Source organism: Sinohyriopsis cumingii, chromosome 16 (genome assembly GCF_028554795.1).
Source record: "Sinohyriopsis cumingii isolate HCF-2022 chromosome 16, ASM2855479v2, whole genome shotgun sequence".
NCBI lineage: Eukaryota > Metazoa > Mollusca > Bivalvia > Unionida > Unionidae > Sinohyriopsis > Sinohyriopsis cumingii.
The window spans coordinates 43,604,573-43,628,065 of NC_142976.1; the positions used below are offsets into that span (position 1 = coordinate 43,604,573).

Genomic DNA, 23,493 nt, shown 5'->3' on the forward strand with positions numbered 1-23,493 from the left:
GTCTGAATAAATAATGACTTACGAAACTGAAGCTAGATTTGTAAAGATTAAATAATATGTCAGATATGTAGCTAGGAACCAGTCTTTTTGAGAGTATGGGAGAACTGACAACATAATGTTTCCATGTCTTTCCAATCAAATTACATATGTTTGGCTGCTTATGAAATATTCTAGAACAGAGATTAATAGATAAATAAATAAATAAATAAGTCAGTGCCTGAAACATTACATACTGGGTAATTTACTCAAAGGCTAAGATAGAAAATACATGAGCCAATATAACATTCGATCATTTTCAGTGTTATAGCAAATCAAGTCTCCAGACCTACTTGGCATTACTTTCTTGCAAAAACAAAGTCTTAAATGAGATCTGTAAAATGATTTTTTATAGAGATATTAAAAACCCTTTATCAAAGTGTAAAAATACCTTCAAATATTTCTCATTTGACAAACAGGAAGAAATATATGTCCATCATTAGCCTCAGACTATACATATGGATGTAAAATCAGAAGACCCCTTTACTGCTTGGTATATAATTTGTTTCTGACATGTCATGCGGGGATATTTTCCCCTAATTTCAAGGGAAAAAGAAGACAGACAGAAAAATAAAAATAAAAGGATGGGGGGAAAAAAAGAAAAAGAAAAAATGAGCAGTTTTTTGTGTAACTATTTTGATACAATGTTCTTAAATTACTTTCAAGTTTGGAAAACTGCATCTCCTATATTTGTGATTGCTTCCATTGCTTATGACATTCAGATCATAGGGAAAATATCAACAACACGTTTTGAATAAAATGCTAAGTCTTTAATTCAAGTTAATCTTAGAGAGACAAGGGCGTTTACAGAAAACAGTCGACGTCTTGTAAAGTTGTATACTGCATAAATGACATCAGGTGTAGAGCAAACTCCCCTTGTGTGTTTAAACAAAGGGAGCAGAGTGGTCATCTCCCTTGTGTATGTTCAGACAAAGGGAGGAGAGGGAGGTGAAAGTACTGACATGGTTTATGATTAATAGTTTTCTCCTCTTTCCACTATATTAATGACAATAAATATTCAATATCCAATGTCTGACTAAAGCCATTTTATACAATCTTTTCATGCAAAGTAGTGAAAAGCGCCACTTCTACTATTATATTCAGCATGGAAAAATAAACAACAGAGTAAAACAGACACATTTATATTCACAATATTAACCAGATCATGTTGATGTATTACCTTGGAAATTAAAGGACAAGCGCACATGAATTATCATTTATGCCAATTCATAAGCATCTGAGTGACCTCGGTCACAAGACACACTACTTTAGAACGTCTCACACAATATACACTTTAGGTAAACAATATTATTTATATATTTATATATCATAGAAAGAAAGTTACATACACACATACATATGTCAATAAAGTAAGAACAAGATTACTATAAGATTACCATAAATAGACCCTCTCTACATGCATAAAGGGATTATCCAAAATAAATGTGGATAAACTCTACATGCTTAAAGCGATTATCCAAAGTAAATGTGATGATACAGCAGATTATATCCAGAAATGTCCATGTCTTGTCAGATAGACATGAATTGCTACCATGTTATCAAGGTCCTATATTCTCAAAACTTTTGGAGCAAGAAGCTTAAACTCAAATTTCCAAAATCCGATGTAATACCTTTAGTATATACGAGTCCATTAAATTTATCCATTTTGGAGAACAAAATCCAATAAAGTTATAACATTAAAACTTAAGATTCAACACACATTTTGTCAAAGCATTTGGACTCCGAGCTTGAGTTTTGAGAATACAAGGCCTGTTGATCCAGTTTAAATGAAAAACAAATTTGCTTGTATGTTTGGTCTAGCTGCAAACACTGTTGACCTAGATCTGCTGTCACGTAATGTACCAGCAGATCAGGATAATTATTGTTTGTTCCACTGTTTACTAAAAAAAACCTGCAAAGACCCAGATCTGCATTATGTGACAGCAGATCAGGTTCTATGCAGTTTGTAGTTGGATTAGACCTGTCAGTGAATATAAACAGTACCTCTTTTAAAAAAATTTGATTGTACCAAAACAATTCTAAATTATATTAAAATAGGCATTAACCCTATATTTCAGTTTCATCAAACGATATTTTTTCACTTCACCTTACTTCACAAAGTGGGACCTTGGGTGGCAGAGTGGTTTAAAGTGCTCACCTTTACCGACCAGAGCCATCTCACCTCTGTCCACATGGGTACAAGTCTCAGGCTTAGCCATGGTGGGTATGTGAGAAAGCTCGCTAGTAACTTCCCATGCATCAGTGGTTCTTACTATGGTTTTCCTTGGTTCTTCCTCAACCAGTTATACTGGTCGACATGTGTAGCCTATTTTGCACTAAGAAATGGTACTAAGCCCAAAACAATAACAACTTCACATGGCCGAAAAAAATGTTAGACATCATTTTCATAGTGCAAAAAGATCCAAATGTTCATTTTGAGAAGTACAAAATTAGTGTGCTTCAGGGGATGAGACAAATAACTTCTTTACATCAATCTTCTTTAGTCAAGGTATGTTATACATTCAGTTTTACTGATGTGCCAGAAATTTCACAAATACAATTTTTTAATATGAACCAGAAGCTCTTGAAATTCCTGCCAAATTTTTAAAATAGACCAAACTAGTGTATTCTCCTGCGGATTCTTTAAATGTTCTTAAATATGGAGAAATTTTTTTTCTTATTACGATTCTTTGGCTGCAACATAATTCCATTACACACAACATAGTTCACACTTTTTGATGGGAAGCAACAGACCACTATCACAAATGGTTTTCATTTTATTATTTTAAAAATTTACCTATGTATAATCAATTCTCACATGACAGAACTACAGTTATATTGTGTATACTATGAATTCGAACTCTATACTTAAACAAGAAATTTCTTCCAAAAATGAAAGACAATATAATTGAAACTGTTTTAATTCAGGCAAAAACAAAGACTGGTAAGTCACTGAAACAAAATGGCTGAAATAGTAAAGCTGACAACAAATGTTGGACTGCTTTGCAGACCTTGAGGACAAAAATGTTGACTAAAAAATTAAAGTCAAAGGTACAGTCTTTGAATATTAGAACAAACAGACTGATCATTCTGCTAACACAACAGTAAAGAAAATGGTGTTCTTGTGATCTTTATTAAAGTACATTACAAAACCAGTCATACTCACTTCCACACACATTAATTATACACACAAAATCTTTCCATATTAAGAAAAAAAGATAGTTTATCCATGTGAAACATTCTTAATTTTTTTTTAATTGTGACCATGCACACATACAAAGATAATACTTAAATCTTGAAATTCAGTAACATTGTAGATGCTGCATCATTTCACTGACATGCTACAACAAGCGCATACCTTAAAGTGTAACTTACATGTTCGGCAGTTGAGACTAAAAATGGTCAAGGTTAAAGCAAACTATCAACTTCATTTTCTATCATCAAAGAAATGAATAGCAAGGATCAAAAAGAATTTTTGTTCAGGTAAACAAATAAGAACATGATGTATATTTCTTGCTGACTCTCATTTCTTTGACAAAATTCTCCATGGTAAATTCCATGCCACCTTAAAAAAAGACTGAATACTTTCTATTTAAACTACGATCTATCTGACAGAGTTGTGACACAGACATAATGCAAATACAACATGTAAAGACAAGTTCAGATATGGCCATATATGATTTATAGAAACTGATCCAAAACAGACAATATTAAAAATTCGTTTACAACGAATTGTTCCCGGTTTCGTTGTAAACGAATTGCACGAACTCCCTCACACCATTCAATCTGTAGTCATTATCAAGGTAAATTATAGTGGATGACATACACTTAAGCACATTAGTTAAGACAGAATGGTCAGCTGGCATATGTATTACCTCTATCTAAAATTCCTAAATACAAACATACATGTACATCACAATGCCCAGTCATCCGCAATCAGAAATATTCAGCAATTAATGTGTTTCACAGCAGTAGAAACAATATCAATCAACTGGATGCAGTGTACACTAAACATGCTTGACATGCTGTAAACCAGATGAATACAAAGTCACTTATGATTATTTATAAAGTATTTTGATACTATGTATACACAGCTATGACTTATTAAGTATTTGTAGATATTATGAATAGTCAAAGAAACATGTAGTATTCTTTCAGAGTCAAAAGTACATGACATATAAGTATGTGTATAAAGCCAGCTTACCGTAGAACATGTTGCAGCTCATCAACTCGTACCAAATTTCATTGTATCCAATTAACGACAATAAAATACACACAGAAACACTTAACTTATGGGTCACTGTTAGCGTTTAGCCCAGGTAGCTTTTTCTCATTTTCTTAAACTGTAGTTTTCTGGAATGGAAAATCCATGTACGATGTTCACAAGTCTTCACAATATTTTGATAGGATATATTTCGAGACATGTCAAATAAAGTGATGCAGAAAAAATGTAAGTAGATAATAACCACAATTCAATAAAAAATATTGATCCTATTTTAATGGTAAATAAATTAGATCTGTGACATTTTAAATTAAGCCAAGCAAGAAAGTAAATAAATTTGACTTGGCTATGATAAATAAGCTAAAGAAGATTCAACTCCTAACGAAATAAGCAAATATGCTTCATTGCTTTAGATGTGTAAAATAAAATGAAATTGATGAACAATCTCTCCCCCTCAGTGCTTATGTATACCGCATGCCCAGCTGTAAATAATACACATCAAATCTGATGATGCATGATGCAGTGGCATCGGATGGCGTAAGCCCTATCTGCCAGTACAACCTTTGACAACAGGCCTCAGTCGTGGAGTACATGCATAAATGTATGAAGACAGTAATACAAATGGACATATGTAAAATTCTTAAAATTATAGTCCTGTCCAATTTGTTAGCAGTATCTCATCTTCATAATCAAGGAGATGAATCACCTAAATGAAAGATTTTGTTCCTCCATTAGTATTGCACTGATCTCAAAAAAGAAACTTACCGGGTATGTGTTAGCAGTCAATGGAATTTTTATAAAACAGCTAAATTTGCCATACTTTATGTAAAATCTTAAAAAAATTAAAAAACTTGTAAACAAAATTAAATGAAAGTTAACCTGATCTAGAAGATAAAGTCAACTCTCTGACATCGCCCAACTATGTACGCATGTTTTCTTTAGTTTTTTATACTGATCTTGAAGATAAAGTCAACTCTCTGACATCGCCTAACTATGTACGCATGTTTTCTTTAGTTTTTTTTTATACTGGACTGACATGTGTGCAGGATGAAGTTCATTTATCGAGTCCTTGTGACTGAAAGTTTTAATATTCAATCAAGAAGTCAAAGATATTCATAATGGCCCATCTCTGATGAAAGCAACAATGAGTATTCTTTTGTCACAGCTTGTGGAAATATTGTATATGTACCCTTGTGATATGTATTCTTTTGTCACAGCTTATATATATATATATATATATCCTTATGATGTATTTTCTTTTGTCATGGCTTGTGGCAATATTTTATATATACCCTTGTGATATGTTTTCTTTTGTCACAGCATGTGGCAATGTTTTATATCTACCCTTGTGATGTGTTTTCTTTTGTCATGGCTTGTGGTGGTATTTATATATACCCTTATGATGTATTTTCTTTTGTCATGGCTTGTGGCAATTTTGTATATATACCCTTGTGACATGTTTTGTTTTGTCACAGCATGTTGCATTATTTTATATGAACCTTTGTGATGTATTTTCTTTTGTCATGGCTTGTGGCAGTATTTTATATGTACCCTAGTGATGTGTATTCTTTTGTCATGGCATGTGACAATATTTTATGTATACCCTTGTGATGTCTTTTACTTTCCTTACAAATGCAATCCTATTAAGAATCTGATAAAATCAGCTCCATTGTAAGTTCCAGCATAAAGTATCTTTAAAAATGCAAACATTGTCTCTTCTGATTTATGTCATGATAAAAAGTGTAATGGGGTTAATTAGATTGAGCCATTTCATTAATCAGAGTGTCAATGACATCCAACATTATCTCTTCTGACATTCTAGAACATAGCACATTTTTACATAAATCCAAAAAATACAAATTTCACAATATTGAATCAAAATCTTATCAATTTTTTATGCTCTCAGATGATGTGTGATTATACCTTATCAAGTGTAATAAAATATAAACAAGAGTCCCTTGAAGGGACTGATGCTCTACTGCCTGAAAAGAATTTCCAGGAATCCAAGATTAAGACTGTATATTCTGTCCATGTATTCCTTTTAACTGCTGAGAAATGAAACTATCTCTGATATTCTTAAGGGATCACAAAATATTACATTTGGTAACAAATACATTTCTGAGTCGACACATTCACAAGATACCTTTATGTACAGCACAAACCTTTGACCTTGAACCTAATATTATGATTAGTAAAATCAATGAACTTGTCTTAGGCCATGTCATGATATACCCACATGCTAAGTTTGGTTAAATGTATTCTGGGTGTGGGGAGGGGAATAAAGTTAATGCCATTTTTGAAGGTATTTAAAAATGTATTCTCAAAATGGGTTTGATAAAAATTCATTCATACTTGTTTTATCATGCTCACAAAAGTTAAAACACCTAGTCAAGACCTTTGACCCTAAAATTAATGTCAGTGCTGACAGTGAGCTTGCTCACCGGAGTGCAACTAAATACAAGTCTCAATTATTATCCTTTGACTTTGCCCCAAGATCTGGTTTTCAAAAATCCTTCACAAAAAATTGGATATGCTGATCATCTGCAGTAATTTGATTGAGAACCTATTAAATATTATGCAAAGTGTTTCAATGAAAACCCCATGTCAAGTAGTTATAACAAGATTTTTGCGATGCCTGCTATTGTGCCATGTTGGAGGTCAGATAAACACCACTTTCCTTCACAGCCAGTCATGTACTGCTAAAACAGGTTTAATGAAAACCCCATGTCAAGTAGTTATAACAAGATTGGTGCCATGTTGGAGGTCTGATAAACACCACTTTCACTCACAGCCAGTCATGTACTGCTAAAACAGGTTTAGTGAAAAATCCATGTCAAGTAGTCATAACAAGATTTTTGCGATGCCTGCTATGGTGCCATGTTGGAGGTCAGATAAACACCACTTTCCTTCACAGCCAGTCATGTACTGCTAAAACAGGTTTAATGAAAACCCCATGTCAAGTAGTTATAACAAGATCAGTGCCATGTTGGAGGTCAGATAAACACCACTTTCACTCACAGTCACATACTACTATAACAGGTTTAGTGAAAACCACATGTCAAGTAGTTATAACAAGATTTTTGCGATGCCTGCTATGGTGCCATGTTGGAGGTCAGATAAACACCACTTTCATTCACAGCCAGTCACGTACTGCTAAAACAGGTTTAATGAAAACCCCATGTCAAGTAGTTATAACAAGATTGGTGCCATGTTGGAGGTCAGATAAACACCACTTTCTTTCAGAGCCATTTACGCACTCCTTTAACAGGTTTAGTGAAAACCCCATGTCGATGAGACCATTTGTTCAGCAGAAGTAGGTATATAAAGATTGTTAAAATATTCATTTTCAGTGTTATATCTGTATCATTTTAATGCAGAAATAACTATATCTTGCAGATAAAAGAAGTTATGATTTTGTATGTCTTTTAAAAATCTTCGTATAGCCAACCTTTAGAAAAAGTTGCTTTTTCCGACTTTGTTTCTAATTTTGGGAGGTCATACTGAAATCATTTTCATTTGAGACCTGCTGCACATACTGAGAAGTCTCTTAGTGTCAGTATAATCATCCTTCAAGAGAAGTAAGATTTTCAAAATGGCCACAACTGATCAGTTTATTCTAACTCAACTATATATCATAATACGTTTTTCCATAAAACTCCTTATGGTACCATATGTTCAGAATTTTCAATATGGCTTTAGTTTTGGCCTCATGAATACCATTTTCATTCAGAAATATGTATATGTTGTTTGAAGTCTTTTAGTGAAAAATCCCATGTCACTATGACTATCAGTTCTGGAAAAATAATGCTATTAACTCTTAAAAGATGACCATACAATTGGACTGACTAGACATTATAGGTCTTACTGGATGTTATGGCGACATGTTCACAAGGTTCTCAAGATGTTCTCCTTGGCGGCCATATCAAATATCAGATTGACATCAGTTTCATTTAGAATCCACTAGACATCAGAAGACATCTTTAAGTGGAGCCCCATTCTGGTGGAATAGCAATAACAAGATTTTAAGATAGCCACCATGGTTGACACACTGGCTGTCTGAGTGGCACCATTTCGACTTGTGGCTAACTAAACCCTGGGATGAATGTGCTTAACATTCCAATGAAATATTCTTAGTGCTTTAGAAAGAGTAGTGATAACAAATTTGTGCTAGTGGATGGACAGTGGACAACAGACCATCACATAAACTCTTCTAGTCTATAACCAGTAGAGCTAAAAACTGACTCAGAATTGCCATTGAGTTGCAATATTTCTAGTGTATGTTTGTGTAACAAATAAAGGAAAAAAAACCAACATGTTTAAGACTTAATAATATACATAGCCTATGCTTAAAATAACATCCAAAATGAAATGTAATAACAAAAAATGTACAAGAAAAGTCATAAATAATACTTTTAAAAAATATAAAAAAAGATATTGGAATTAAAATTAAACTTTAGGTGAAGACAAAAAGCTAAAGTTTATTCTCTAAAACTGAATTGCAGCAAAGGTTTAAGCACAGAAACAAAAGATTATCAAATTTTTTACTATTTAGTAAAGAATAGAATAAACTTGTTTAGGTCAGTGCAGATATATAGATGTTAATATGTGTGTGTACAGTATATAACCTGTGTGATTTGACAAAAGGTTGCAATAGGGTATATGTCATAATGAATTACAAGAATAAATCTTGTCTTGACTACTGCTTATCACCACAGAGCACACACATCAGTACAGGTTACTATTTTCAGTGCAAAGTTAAATATGCAATGCAATAGAGATACTCGTGCCAAGACAATTCTCAAACAACATTATCTGATCTCGTTCCGACTGTTTTGTTCCATCACTGGACACTGTTATAAGAACATATAAAATCAAATAATACAGATATCCTTGAACTTAAAACTCACAGGTTATATTAATTGAAAGAAAAATAAAGCCTATATAATTACAGCAGCCTCTTCAGACTTGTATTGAATTTTGCTATAGTATTTCTGCTTTGCTCCTCAATGAATTCATCGATCCATAATATTCAGTTCAGCAACCACCTAACATGAAGATCTGCAATAATGCTGAACTCCTGGCATGTATCCTCCCTCACTTGGTGGAAAATTCTGTTAATAATCAACCATGTCCTCCACATCAGACTTTCACACATTTATTTCTTTTTCAACTCCACTGCATGGCGTTAAAAGGTTTTGAGACTGTTTAAATATCACTCTTTCTATCTGTGTAACATATCCAAATGTATCAATGAAGCCAGCTTGAAAAGGCTGCTGACAGGCCCAACTTTTGCATTTAAAGTGCTTAAAACATGACTACAACTGCATGTGCAAAATTTACAAAAGAGTAATAAATATCCATACATGAAGGAAATTTACAAAAACACCTAAGCTGTCTAGCATCTGCACAACTGACATTACTTTCACTCTACCATAAGGATATATATATATATATATATATATATATATATATATATATATATACATGTATATATATATATCCAGGGATGCATTTTAAACATCCTTGTGTAAAGTATCCTTCCTAAGCAGACAACAACAAAGTGTGAACATTAAATCTGGGCAAAGAGAAGAGAGGTATACACTGCCTGGCCCTGTATGCTGATTGGTCATTTTCTGAAAGATTACTATGGAGACATAAGAGCATATGTCATGTTCACATCACACACTGACTTCAACTGTTCCAAGCAGACGATAGTATGCATGAAAATGATGAGCAAGCGACAAATTGAAGTCCAGACAGACAGACAGACAAATTGACTGGTGCTGTGCTGCAAGGTTTGTTCCATTACAGTATTGTCATCGCATGAATCTACATGACATCATGATGAATAGATTAAACAATCATTAAAGAACACCTAAGTTGCCTCCTCATTTAGGTGTATGTTAATATTTCAATGAAAAAGATGCTCTTCCATGCTGAGGATACTAGACAAAACTCAGATGTAATAAATAAATATCATAATGCCTGATATAAGTGATTTTTATCATTTTTAACATAAACAGTTCATTGACACATCACATTTATTCCTTCTTTAGATTCCACACTTGTTTGCAACACTGCATCTAGGCCAATGTAACTGAACACTGATACTGCTCGTTTAGATGAGCAGAAATTCACACAAGACATGGTTCTTTGACTTCCTGGCAAAAGCCAAGAAGAAATGAATAATCCTGACATCACTTCCGCTTGAACTGTTAACTTAGTATGTATTCCTCCATAGAATGTCATGATCAAATTAGCATGGGATGTCAAGTCATTGAAAATGTCAAGGTCACCACAGTTCAATGGATGTCAAGGTCAATCACATGTCACAGCAATCTTTTACTAACCACACAGACGAGCAGAGCATATCAATCAATAACATACAGTCGTCTTGTACAATCAGGCTTTGACTTAGGATTGCGTACAACTGAAATTCCCGCCTATGTAGATCCTAGTACAACCCACAGCCTCGGAGATTGTTAGCTATGATCACATCTGTAACAGCATCAAATACAAACTGGATGTTGTTCGTATCCGTGGCGCAAGTCTGGTGGCAGTAGATCTCTTTCGTTTGACTTTTGTTTTTGGCTTCAAACTGGGCCTGAATATATGCAGCTGCCTCCTCATATGTTTGTTTGCCTGAAAACAAAAATATTTTAAAATGTAAAGAAAAGAAATGACAGTCTTATTAGAAATAAATGTTTATTTTTCTATTTGTCATATTATGTTAAAAATGTTGTTCCACTCAATTCAGAATTTCTCAGTCCTTTCAGCAGTGCTTCTCTGTTTGCAGAACCATTCCAAGAATGGGTACCACTACCTACTGAAAATATTTGATTCTGAGATGCTCCAAATAAAAAATAATGAAAACCTTTATTCAAAAAAAATGTGCCACAAAATCAAAGAGTTCATTGGTTGATTCCTATACCAATCTAACCAATGATTTAGCAGGCAAATGAGCTAAGAAGATTTCTAACTCACTGCATTTCCAGTGTTTCTATCTTTCTGTAACAAATCTAACTAAAGAATTTAGAATTTTCTATTTTGTTTGCAATTCAAGATTGATGAAAAAGCTTTTGAATAAATACTGAAGCAAATGTTCCAAATGATAGGATGTCGTTTATACAGAATTACTTGCTTTTGGAACTCTGAGCTTTTACTGACTACAGATGGACTCCTATAGGGGTGCATGTTTAAAACACAGATATAGGTCATGTATATTGTATACTGACCACAAACTATAATTGATGCATACAAATTGATTAATGACAGTCTGGATGAACAAGCCTTGTGTTCATTTACAACTGCCATCATAATTACATTACACATGGAACAGCAAACAAGCTCCTTTTGAAAAGATGGTGGTCATGATTGTTTAAATGAAAGCAGATTAATTTAAAATTTAAAGTTTTTTTCACAGCATTTTTTTTACTAGATATTGACCAATTTTCCAGTTCCAATGTGCATGAAATTCTCAGAACATAGGCTGATTCTCCCTGTCAACTAGCCTTAAAAACTCTGAACTCTCACATAAAGACTTTAAATTTAACTTCATAAAAATACAGAATAGATTCTTGAACAGAAGGATGGGATAAAATGTAATGTTAAGTACAGAGTCAAGTTTAGAAGTGCAATCAAATCTGGGATCTTTAACATGCACCTCTTATGAATATCTATATTTTGTGTAACCTTTGGTACATGACTCTGTTTATATTGTGTGTGATTTTTGATCATGACTGTAATTTGGAGTGATCACCTATAAACAAGATATGGCACAGCTAATGTTTTGTCCATGGGTGTAGATTCTATTTTTAAACATACTCAGCTACATATAGGTGTTTACAAGTGAGGTGGGATCTATTATGACTAAGGGTATTGTGAAATGTCATGTAGCAAGTAGGAAACAAATTGCATTTTATGACTATATGGGTGAATACAAGTAGGTAGAGATGGACAATTAATTCAGTTTTTTTTCCTATGTTCTTGTTTTAACATCAGTCTGCAGATGTGTTTAATGTTATGCTACGATATAATTTGAGAGGAAACATTTGTTTGGATTATTCACTGGAATTTCAAAGTGCTGGTTGAACAAAAATATTATACTGGGACTATGGATTCATTGGAATTACAAAGTCCTCATTGGACTAAAATATTATTCTTGGACTATTGTGAATGTATTCAAAGGAGTTCTAGACAATGCCATTGTGATACATGAAGACTGTTGGCAGACTACTACATTCGAGAATCTGGAATGCATTAAAAACACTAAATTCTTTTGGACTTGTGTAGAACTTTTTAGGATTATTTTGAATTTAATTCATTATACTCCAAGTTCCTCTTAAATTTTAATTTTTTAACTTAGAGAATTAAATTATTTGTTAAGTTTTACATAATTTGTTGGTTTTGCTTCTTTACGTTACTTACTTTATGATCACAGAGTCATAACACGTCCAAGGAAACAGATAATATCAGTATAAAAGCTAAAATTTACTGCTAAAGTAACCTAATGGATGAGAAAACTTGGCATTTAATTATAAATATATTTAAATTACACTGATATGAACCATGTTTTGGTAGCATATTCATGCAACCATCTAGAGTTAACCAAGCAGTAAAAATCCAACAAATTTACACAAGAACATTACTACAACCCTTGCCATAGAAAGGATCCAGTTTTATCACAGCAAGACAATAATGCAGCACAATGCAACAAGGTTCTGAACTTTGTAACCTTGCCAGTAAATTAGTTGTGGAACGTGATGATGAGGAGAAATAGAAAAAGAAGCAAAAGCACATACCTGTGTATTCTGGAAAACAAATAGTAAGTGGTGATTTCTTTATTTTCTCCTCAAATAGATCCTTCTTGTTTAGGAACAGGATGATTGAGGTGTCGGTAAACCACTTGTTGTTACAAATGGTATCAAATAATTTCAAACTTTCCTGCATTCGATTCTACAAGAAAGTAAAATAAATATTAATAAAGAATCACATTAGTTGGGATTTTTTAAAATTAAATTCTACCCTAATAAAATTACTATGCACTTAAAACATCCAAGTCTGTCAATGCTTGGCAGTTAGACTTCACCAACATGTCCCCTTATTGCATTTAAAAGCTGTAACTAAAAGTATGTTTCAAAAGCTTCAGGAAATTTTTGTTGAAAATCACTCAAATTTGTCAAGCATATGTCCAGTAAAGTGAAAAATGAACAGTATATTTTTTGTGTTCTGCTGTGGATATTTATAATTCTTAACACCTCAGATTTAATTTTCTTCAGCTATCCGATTTTGTAACATCTTTCTCATAGGCTTGTGAAAAGCAATGAGTAAATGTCATGAAAATCATGCTCATAAATGCAAATCCAATGGAACTTCAGTTGTTGAGTTAACAACGCTCTTGAATAGATGAAAACCTATCTTTATGTAGCAAGAGGCCAGTTTCACAATACTGTTGCAGAACAAAGTGCTCAATGCTGGAAGATTAATATTATAATCTGGCCTTATTTGTACAGGTGAAAAAACATATACTGCACATACGCATAAAACTTGTTGATTTTTAATTAAAATAACTAGCCAAATAACACAAAACTAACAGCTTCAAATTTTGGGAAGGCAATAAAGTGCAATAACTCAATGTTGTGAAAAGCATTTTATATTCAACCTTAATTCTGAAACATTTAAATGTAGCCATGACAACAAACTAAAAAAAAGAAAGACCATATATACGGGGCAATATAGTTATTTTACAAAATAGAAGCTTTATGTGAAATGGAATTTTAATATTTTACATCCTCCAAATAACTCTTCCATTCCTAAGTATTGAGCATAATTTGCTTTAATTACTTATTATAATTATTTAGAAAAGAAATATTAAAAATATTGTGACCTTTAATCTCACGATGTATAGATTTTCAGGAGGTCTGCTTTAATTATTTATTATTTTGCAATACCTGAAAATAATGATCTAATAATACTGAAAAATTGTTCTTATGCCTTTGTGATGACCTGATGTTTCAAAGCACTCTATTAATTTGCCATTATTATTATTATTACTTTTTGTGCAAAATTTTAGTGACTCGTATGTGAATTGTTATCTCAATTCCTCTCTTCATTAAATTCAAGAAAAGAAAAACTTTCAAATAAAAGTATACATTAAGTAACTAACTGGAAATTAAAAAAGATAAATTATTTGTTAAATATTATAAAACTTGTTGGTTTTTTGCTCTTTTCTTATTTAGATTAAGACCTAGGAGTCATAACAATGAAAGGAAAACAAAGATATCACATTTTTTACCTTTCCCAAATATCTACATTAATACATTTGCTTCCATTATAAACTAAAATACTGACCATTATACAATTTATATTAATGCAACAAGATGGGCCTCCATGATGCGAAATGGAATAATGGCATACAAAATATAATTATGTCTGTAATTAGTTTTATTACTCTACTTACAGTAAATAAATTTATTAGTAACATAGTAGATAAATTCATTAGTAACATAACTGACATGGTTTCAAATAATAATTTGAAAGCATTATTTGTTACAGGATTTCATTTTAGAAACTGATGTCAGTTTCGCTGCCAAGATTATTTCATTTGCCAAAATTCCATTGCAATATTAACAATTTGGAAACACTTGAAATAAAATATTTATAACTTAAACTTATATAATGAAAGTATTTCTTAAAGTTCATGATTTTACTGCTGAGTAACTTAAGAAGCAGCAATTAATTATCAATGCTTCAGTTTCCAACATAAATTAATATGCAATAGCACTGAAAGTGATGACTGCATTTTACCTTTGCATGAAGTGTGAAGCAAAACAGTATTAAATAGTTGGAAATCAAGAAGAAAGGTATAATTTGCAATGATTCTATTTAACATTCCCATTTACCTAATGAGAAACTTTCATATAATAAAAGGGTTTTTGCTCACCCAAATCTTATTGCCATTTGAGGCAATACAATCAAAACATACTATAAATATAATTATAGGAAACACAACTTTTTTATATTTATGTTATTAATTTTTAAGTTACACAATTAAAAGAATAATTTTATGATATCATTACACGTGCTGATATTCCATTTCACACCATTTTGTACAAAAGACTCCACTGCGCATTTAAGGCCTACCAAATATGCAAAAAAAACCCAGAAGATCAAGAGAAGGGGCATACTAATTTGCCATGTCAAGCCTGGCTCTGCAGGAAGTGTTGAGTAAAGAGTATTTGATATTAATGACAATAGTTACTGGTGATCAGAAATTAGGTGTCCTATTTTTAGAGCAGGAATGTCTAGTTAAGCAACATGTGCCCACCCACAACCATTTGTTTGTTTAAAAGTAATGATGGAACAATTAATTTAAATAGGAAACATAACTATTTCTTTCCAACTTTAGCAACTATTTCAAACATTGGTCTCCACTTTCTTGTCAGCAGTTATAGCCTGATTTTGATTTTTAGTGACTGATATCTGGAATGGTGACTCTTCAAACAAGCATACTGTGAAATGGATATGTGGATGAGTATCAGTTTCCTTTAACTGTACCCTAGTATCTCAGTTATCTCCCTTTGCTAAAATTTCTTTCCCTTGTATATTGTTGCAACTAACACTAGCATTATTAACATTAGTTATAATTTTAATTGATGAATGTTGGATATTCATCCAATTATGAGAATCTTTTCATTCCTTTTCTGAATGGGTCCAAAGACATTTCATCCTAGAAGCTCTTTTGGTATATTACCAGTACAGTGTACAGCTAAATATCTATCCATTCGACAATGCATTCAGTCTCACTTGAACAATCTGAAGTACATGTATTGAGCTCAGCTGGCTGAACTTCTCTTGGTATAGTTTTCCACAGGTTTAAGAAGTCTTGGAAGAAGATAAAAATACCTTGGTCTTATATTTTTTGGAATCAAGTAGTCAAATTCCTTTCAGTCCAAAAACTCTTTCACAAATTCTTTCCAAGTTTACATGGTAAACTGGAGTTGATAAAGGCTAATACTGCTTTAAATTATTTAACTGTTGCTCTGCATTCAGGCTATACTGATCTCAGTTAATGACAATGTTAGCATTTCCCATATCTCCATTCTTTATTACCAACGTTATTACCCAAATTTTGATCTGGGATAGAGTCTGCAATGTACAATACACAGCTTTCTGATTTACGGATATTTGAACTCTGAATAAAAACGTATAATAAAATGCAGTTTCATATATCTTAGGCACACGCCAACTGGATTTTTTTTTAAATTTGGACTCGCATGGTTGCTAATCTTGTTTCTGAGCTGCCATATAGGTGAAAGGAAAGTTTACTGACAAATATTTTTCATAATCTTTTATATCCTTATTCAAAGTGTTTATATTGTCCGGCATTGGTATAAACTTGAGACCTATGGAAAGCAAACTATTTTTTGTTGAAGTCAGAAAGCCAAAAATCTGATGTTTGGAAATATTTATCATTGATGTTTTGAGTCTGGATTGCAACTGTATAAAAAAGTGCTCCAGAGCCAGGTATAAGCTGCTGCAGTCATGAATGTCTAGCGAATGTTCTAGTCCCTGAATAGAACTTGGAATCTTCTAGTTCAGGGATAAAAGTTTTTGGAGATAAAAGAGTTCAGCAATGTCCAAGTTCCTGCATTCATCAAAACAAATTTGTATGGAGTAATTCAGTGCCTGAAGGAAGATTTTTGTTGTTTTGGGAAATGCATTTCTAAAGTTTTGCAAGAATGGTCAAATATTGCTCTTTTGCCTATCATTACTTCTATGCCCCACAATTACTTTTTTGATGGCTTGGCCAAATGTATCAGGTGTTTATTTTTGGCACAGACTTCTTGGCCAAATGAGTCAGATGTTTGTTTGTGGCTTGGACCTCTTGGTTAAATGTGTCCAATGTTTGTTTTGGCTCAGGCTTCCTAGCCAAATGTGTCGGCTGTCTGTTTATGGCTCAGACCTCTTGGTGAAATTTATCTGGTGATTGCTTGTGACTCAGACCTTCCTTCACAGCAGAATGAATCATTTATTTAAGACGCTAGCATAAAAAACTTCTGATTTTTCTCAAGCATGCATGAAATGTGCATATACTTTTCTGTACAGTTTGATATCACCCACCAAAGAAGATGGTGCTTCTCTCCAGAAAAATCTGTCATTAGAAAGTTCATGTTATATATGCCAATGTCTGTTGTCTTTTGTGTTTGTCCCATCTGCACATAATTTCATAATTTTCATCTCATCTAATTTTATTATTATGACTATAAAGGTGTTTGCATACACATACATATCACAGCACATGCAAATTCATTGATGATACTATAAGGGGTACTGAGGTGTAAATTTAACACTCTGAAATGCACATGGGAAGAGTCTCTTACTGTCGTTTCATCTTCATGTAGTACTTGATCATATTCACTCATTGCCACACAGAAGATGATTGCGGTAACATCCTCAAAACAGTGAATCCACTTTTTCCTTTCTGATCTTTGTCCACCAACATCAAATAATCTGAAATAGTCAATGGGAAGTAACTCCTCATTACACATATACAGTAAACACAACTTTACCTCCCCACTTTTTCTGAGAGTGAAATTTGATTGTTTTGAACACTGAGATCTTAAATGGGACCTTGGAAATTAAATGCTCTCCAAGCATGGTCCACTTCGCACAGAACCACAACCATCAAGTCTGCATTTGTCATAAATATCTACTAGCTCATTACACCTCTCCCTCGATTATTCACACACATGGTCCACAAACATAGACCACACTATAAGCAAGGTGTGAGTTACCGAGGGACCTTCAAAAATTGAAAAAAATCACTTTGACATTGAGAAAATCAGGGGGGGAGCAGCGTTAGGTAACTGGGCTGTTTATTGACTGAATCCTCATTTTACAATCACGTCGATAATAAATTTTAATAACGCACTTTTTGTAATGAAGTTGTTCGTTATTCTGTTTAAATAACATATATTTTCAAAATGTTCAACATAAGAAAGATCATTCCAACTGGTTCCAGTAACCATCACGTGTACGTGAAAATATCTGTGTATTACATCACTGCTTTTTGTTTTCTTGATGAATCTGGTTACTGTAGTGGTGTTTAATATTATCATGCCAAATCGGGAGTCACAGTGCAGGGAACTAGACTAACTGTTGACACAACAACAAACAAGATTCCTTATTTTTATTAAAACGACATTTATTTCGTGAGACAATCATCTACACCGAAACTCAATTTTTGTATGGTTCAGTTAGTACAAGATTGACGTCATGATTTCATTGTATGTAATAATGAAACTTCTTATCATCCTTGAGGATATCTCTAAGTGCCAGCTCAAGAATTCTCTGAAACTCGTTTGCCCACAATGGTCCGTATCAGTGAAAACAAGCTCTTTATTTTATGAAGTATTCATTTCGCTTGGCTGACTTTTTATCTTTGATCACAGTTATTAAAGAGTTGGTTAATTTAAGGTAGTTTATGTTACATACACAATAACATTTATAAGTGTTCGATTGATCAAATGAAGTGAGTTCACCCGGCATCAACCAAGGCCGCTAGATTTTAAGTTTGTTGGAATTTCGTGCCTTTTAACTTTTCTTTTATTCCACCTCCTTTATTTGATTCAAAAGATATAATTAACTTGATATTACAAAGAAGGCCAGCTTTTAATTCAGTGCAACAATAAAACAAATACTTTCAGAAGTCAGTTATGAAAACACGGTCGACACTTAATTAGGTTCTCAGAGAAATGCTCGCGGACAGAGCTGTTACGGTCGATTGATGCATTTTACGTTTAATTACAAGAGGACACATTGCATTTATGATGATTACACTTAAAAGGAACCAAAGAGAGAACTAGAACACAAATTTTAATTGATAAAAAATTATTTACTTTGTATTTATTTATTAAAGTACTGCCTCCACTCTGCGTAAGTGACATTTTCAATGATCAAAATTTCCTTACATATCGTTAAATGCGGTGTACATGTACTAGGAATGTTGTTTGGGAAGGAAATGTAAAAAATGGTATGACCTATTTTTAAATTTGATATTTGACAGTGTTGATTAAAATTTCCAGGTCCTATCTACCATGTCGAAGAGCGATACATCAAAGTTTCTGTTACCAATTTTGATTGAGATTTTCTTCAAGTTCAACAAAAAGGGATCAATTTTTTGGGTATTTTCTGGTTTAAAAAATGGGATCCACACCTGACACAGCGTTATAAGTGGGTTTGTGAGTTATCAGGGTGTGAGTTATCAAGGGAGTGGTGTATATTCACTTTTAATTAGGATGAATAGAAATGAAAGAACTCTATTCTAAATGTGGAAATAAAGCTGGGAAATGAGATGGAAATGCATAATTCGTTTAGTACTGATAAATAATCATTGCCATAATTTCTTGAAAACTTCCATTCCAAAACTATATATGCATACATACTGCATTGGAAACACGTATATGGTATATAGTTAGATAGTTTCCAAATCGTGTATTTTCCAAAATAAAAGAATGCTGATACTGCCAAAGAAACAATGACCATGGTATGAAGAAAAAAATAAGCAGAACATCTCTCATCCTCTTCTTCAAAGCTACCTAAAAGCCTGGATATTAATACAGGAGGCCCAAGAAGGCATGAGTTGCTCATCAGTCTCACTGTATTTCATGTCAAATGCAAGGGCAGCTTGCAAATAAATCCAGATTAGTATGATGCTTGCTGATATTTAAAGGCGTTATATATTAATAACAACAGAAGTAATTTATGACAGATTAGCAACATGTATCAAGGCTTGAAATACTTTTGTGACAGAGTGATTTCTGCCAAATTTAGTCCAATTCTGTTCCATGGTTATTAAGGATGTGGATCCAGTCTATATGTGTTCTCTTGATTCAACTAGAGAATATTCAGGATGTGGATCCAGTCTATATGTGTTCTCTTGATTCAACTAGAGAATATTCAGGATGTGGATCCAGTCTATATGAGATCTCTGGATTCAACTAGAGAATATTCAGGATGTAGATCTAGTCTATATGAGATCTCTGGATTCAACTAGAGAATATTCAGGATGTGGATCCAGTCTATATGTGTTCTCTTGATTCAACTAGAGAATATTCAGGATGTGGATCCAGTCTATATGTGTTCTCTTGATTCAACTAGAGAATATTCAGGATGTGGATCCAGTCTATATGAGATCTCTGGATTCAACTAGAGAATATTCAGGATGTAGATCTAGTCTATATGAGATCTCTGGATTCAACTAGAGAATATTCAGGATGTGGATCCAGTCTATATGTGTTCTCTTGATTCAACTAGAGAATATTCAGGATGTGGATCCAGTCTATATGTGTTCTCTTGATTCAACTAGAGAATATTCAGGATGTGGATCCAGTCTATATGAGATCTCTGGATTCAACTAGAGAATATTCAGGATGTAGATCTAGTCTATATGAGATCTCTGGATTCAACTAGAGAATATTCAGGATGTGGATCCAGTCTATATGTGTTCTCTTGATTCAACTAGAGAATATTCAGGATGTGGATCCAGTCTATATGAGATCTCTGGATTCAACTAGAGAATATTCAGGATGTAGATCTAGTCTATATGAGTTCTCTGGATTCAACTAGAGAATATTCAGGATGTCGATCCAGTCTATATGAGTTCTCTGGATTCAACTAGAGAATATTCAGGATGTGGAAGCAAATTTGTACAGATTATGGTCATTGAAAAGAATCCAGACAGTATCACTATCCCTGTCGGCAACAACTCCTCACTTGAGCAGCACAACAAACTTATGATGAAACTCTAACTCAACAAATAGTCAAAGTTATATGGGTATCATGTTTGTACAAGAACAGTGCTGTACATGAAAATAAAGTTACATGAATTCCCATCAACAAACACCATTTTAATTCAGGTCAGCAGGTGCCTGACTTGGACTCAATGTATTTCTTGAACTGTGTGTAAACATAAACAACAGATCTAATACTAACTGACATCCTAAGCTTGATCTATAATGTCCTATTCCAGCAGTATCTGCCAAACAAGGCCATAATACATTAAAAACAACTCCTTGCTGAAGTAGACACAAAAGTGCATAAATAACTCTTTCCTCTTCCCAAGCCCAGGTATACCCAGATGCATCAAAGCGTAGATGACAGTGCCAATAATCATAATAATGAAAATCCCCAAGTACTGCTAGCCAAGCAAAACCCTGCTTCTTTAGACCAACACCTGCACAGGCAGACACAAGCCATATAATGCCTAAATATATCAAACTTCCTCTACCGAAGCCCAGGTGAACCCAGATAAACTTCATCAAAGTGTAGTAGACAATGACACTAATCAGGATAACGAGATTTCTTTCAAACATAATGCAAGTCACTTTGCCATGGAATTATGTTTTAAGTGACTTTATAGGTATGACCATGGATCTGATTCAGTATGTGCATATTTGTGTATATATTCGCATGACCATCCATTCAGCAGGAGTAGTGATAACAAGAATTTGTGGCGGTTATGTTGGATGTCAGATTGAGGCTATTACCATTCATGAACAACAAGATATCAGAGGTGAAAACCCCATGTCAATATGACTTTCTAATCCTGAGGAATTGCACTAAGATTTTCAACATGGCTGCCATGGTAGCCATATTGTAGGTCAGATTGGCAACATTTATATTTAGGACCAACTACCCACCATAAGAAGTCTTCTTGTTAAAACTCCATATTGATATGACCATTCATTCAGGGTTAGTGATAACAAAATTTTAAAGACAGCTGCCATGTCAGCAACATTGGACATCTGATCAGTAACATTCTGATTTAGGACCTACTAGATATCATAAAAAGTCTTTCAGTAAAAACCCCATGTTGACATGACCATCCATTCATAAGGATTAACCATACTTGGCTCATCATCTTCATTCAGGACCAAGCAGATATCTATAAAAAAAACATGTTCATATTAACGTCCATTCAGGAAGAGCATCTGCTGTCATGGTGGCCATACTGGATGTCACATTGGCACCAATTTCATGCAGGACCAACTAGACATCATAAAAAGTGTTTAATGAAAACCCTATGTTGATATGATCATCCATGTAGGAGAAGTGATAAAAAGATTTTCAAGATGGCCACAGTCACAAGCATATTGGAAGTACAAGCAGACCATTTTCAACTAGTACCATGTAGACCATGTGATTAATGTGTATTTAAAGTTTCATGATAATCCTTGAAGTATTTTAGGAATAGTAGTGATAACAAACTTGTGTACAGATTGATGTCAAAGGACATAAAACAGATCATCCCATTAGAAGGGCCAAAAATCTGTTCAGCAATTTTAGTGAAGAAATCATTTGAAGAATTTTTTATTTTTTGTAATGGTGTCCATATTTGATTGTAAATTTTCAATTTGTTTCTAACCACAGCAAAACTGTATCATTGATTGGCATCATATAGGCCTTTATGCAAGGAATCTTTCCATTAAATTCTATCCAGCAGTTTTTGTGATGTCATTTGAAGGTTTTTCTCATTTTAGTAGTAGTGACCATATTTGTTGTCACCTTGGCATGATGTGGAGCTGAAGTTGAAAGCTGCACTTATGTATGCATGATGCACAAGAGACAATACAACAATGTCACTTGGTCTTCTTGCCAGGGGAGCATAACAGACCATACCACAGTGTACTTGGTCTTGTGGTGAGGTGAGCTAACAATAAAAGTTGGCCAGACATAATATAGTGTGACCTGGCAACAGAAGTGATTGACATTTGATAGTATTCCATTCCAACATATTTAGAATATCCCTCAATAGATGTTTGTCACATTGAGTCTGTTACAAAATATTAATCACAGAATTAGTAACAGAACTTGCTGTCAGCCATTTTGATGAGCCTTCAGTGGCTCAAGCCTTGGTCTAAGGTCATCTTTGAGACAAAAAAGACCTCACAAAACCCAATAAAATCTACCAAGTTTGTATAGACAGTCATTTACTAATTGACATTCCATAACTATCAAGCAAAATCCAAGGAGAAACCAATAAGGTACAAGGCCAAATTTTGTGACTGCATTAATGGTAATATAATAAGTACAGTGCCACTTTCCTAAAACCAAACATTGTTGGGACCCAAAAGTTTGGATATTTTAACAAAGGTTTCTTGTGTAGTTTTAGTAATGATGAGAATATGCAGAAATTTCAAAATCATCAGAACAATAAACCATCAATTATAATC

General features: G+C 33.4%; 1 protein-coding gene across 1 annotated transcript in view; it reads right to left on the reverse strand.

The window, feature by feature from the left end:
* Positions 1–784: 784 nt before the first annotated feature.
* Positions 785–23,493, reverse strand: part of LOC149780325 (guanine nucleotide-binding protein G(o) subunit alpha) — a 130,828-nt gene continuing 108,119 nt past the window's right edge. The window contains exons 6-8 of the mRNA XM_089937193.1: positions 17,641–17,770; positions 13,060–13,213; positions 785–10,900 (exon numbers count right to left, since the gene is read on the reverse strand). Of these exons, the coding sequence (XP_089793319.1) occupies positions 10,713–10,900; positions 13,060–13,213; positions 17,641–17,770 (472 nt within the window). The 3' untranslated portion in view covers positions 785–10,712. The remainder of the gene's footprint in view (positions 10,901–13,059; positions 13,214–17,640; positions 17,771–23,493) is intronic.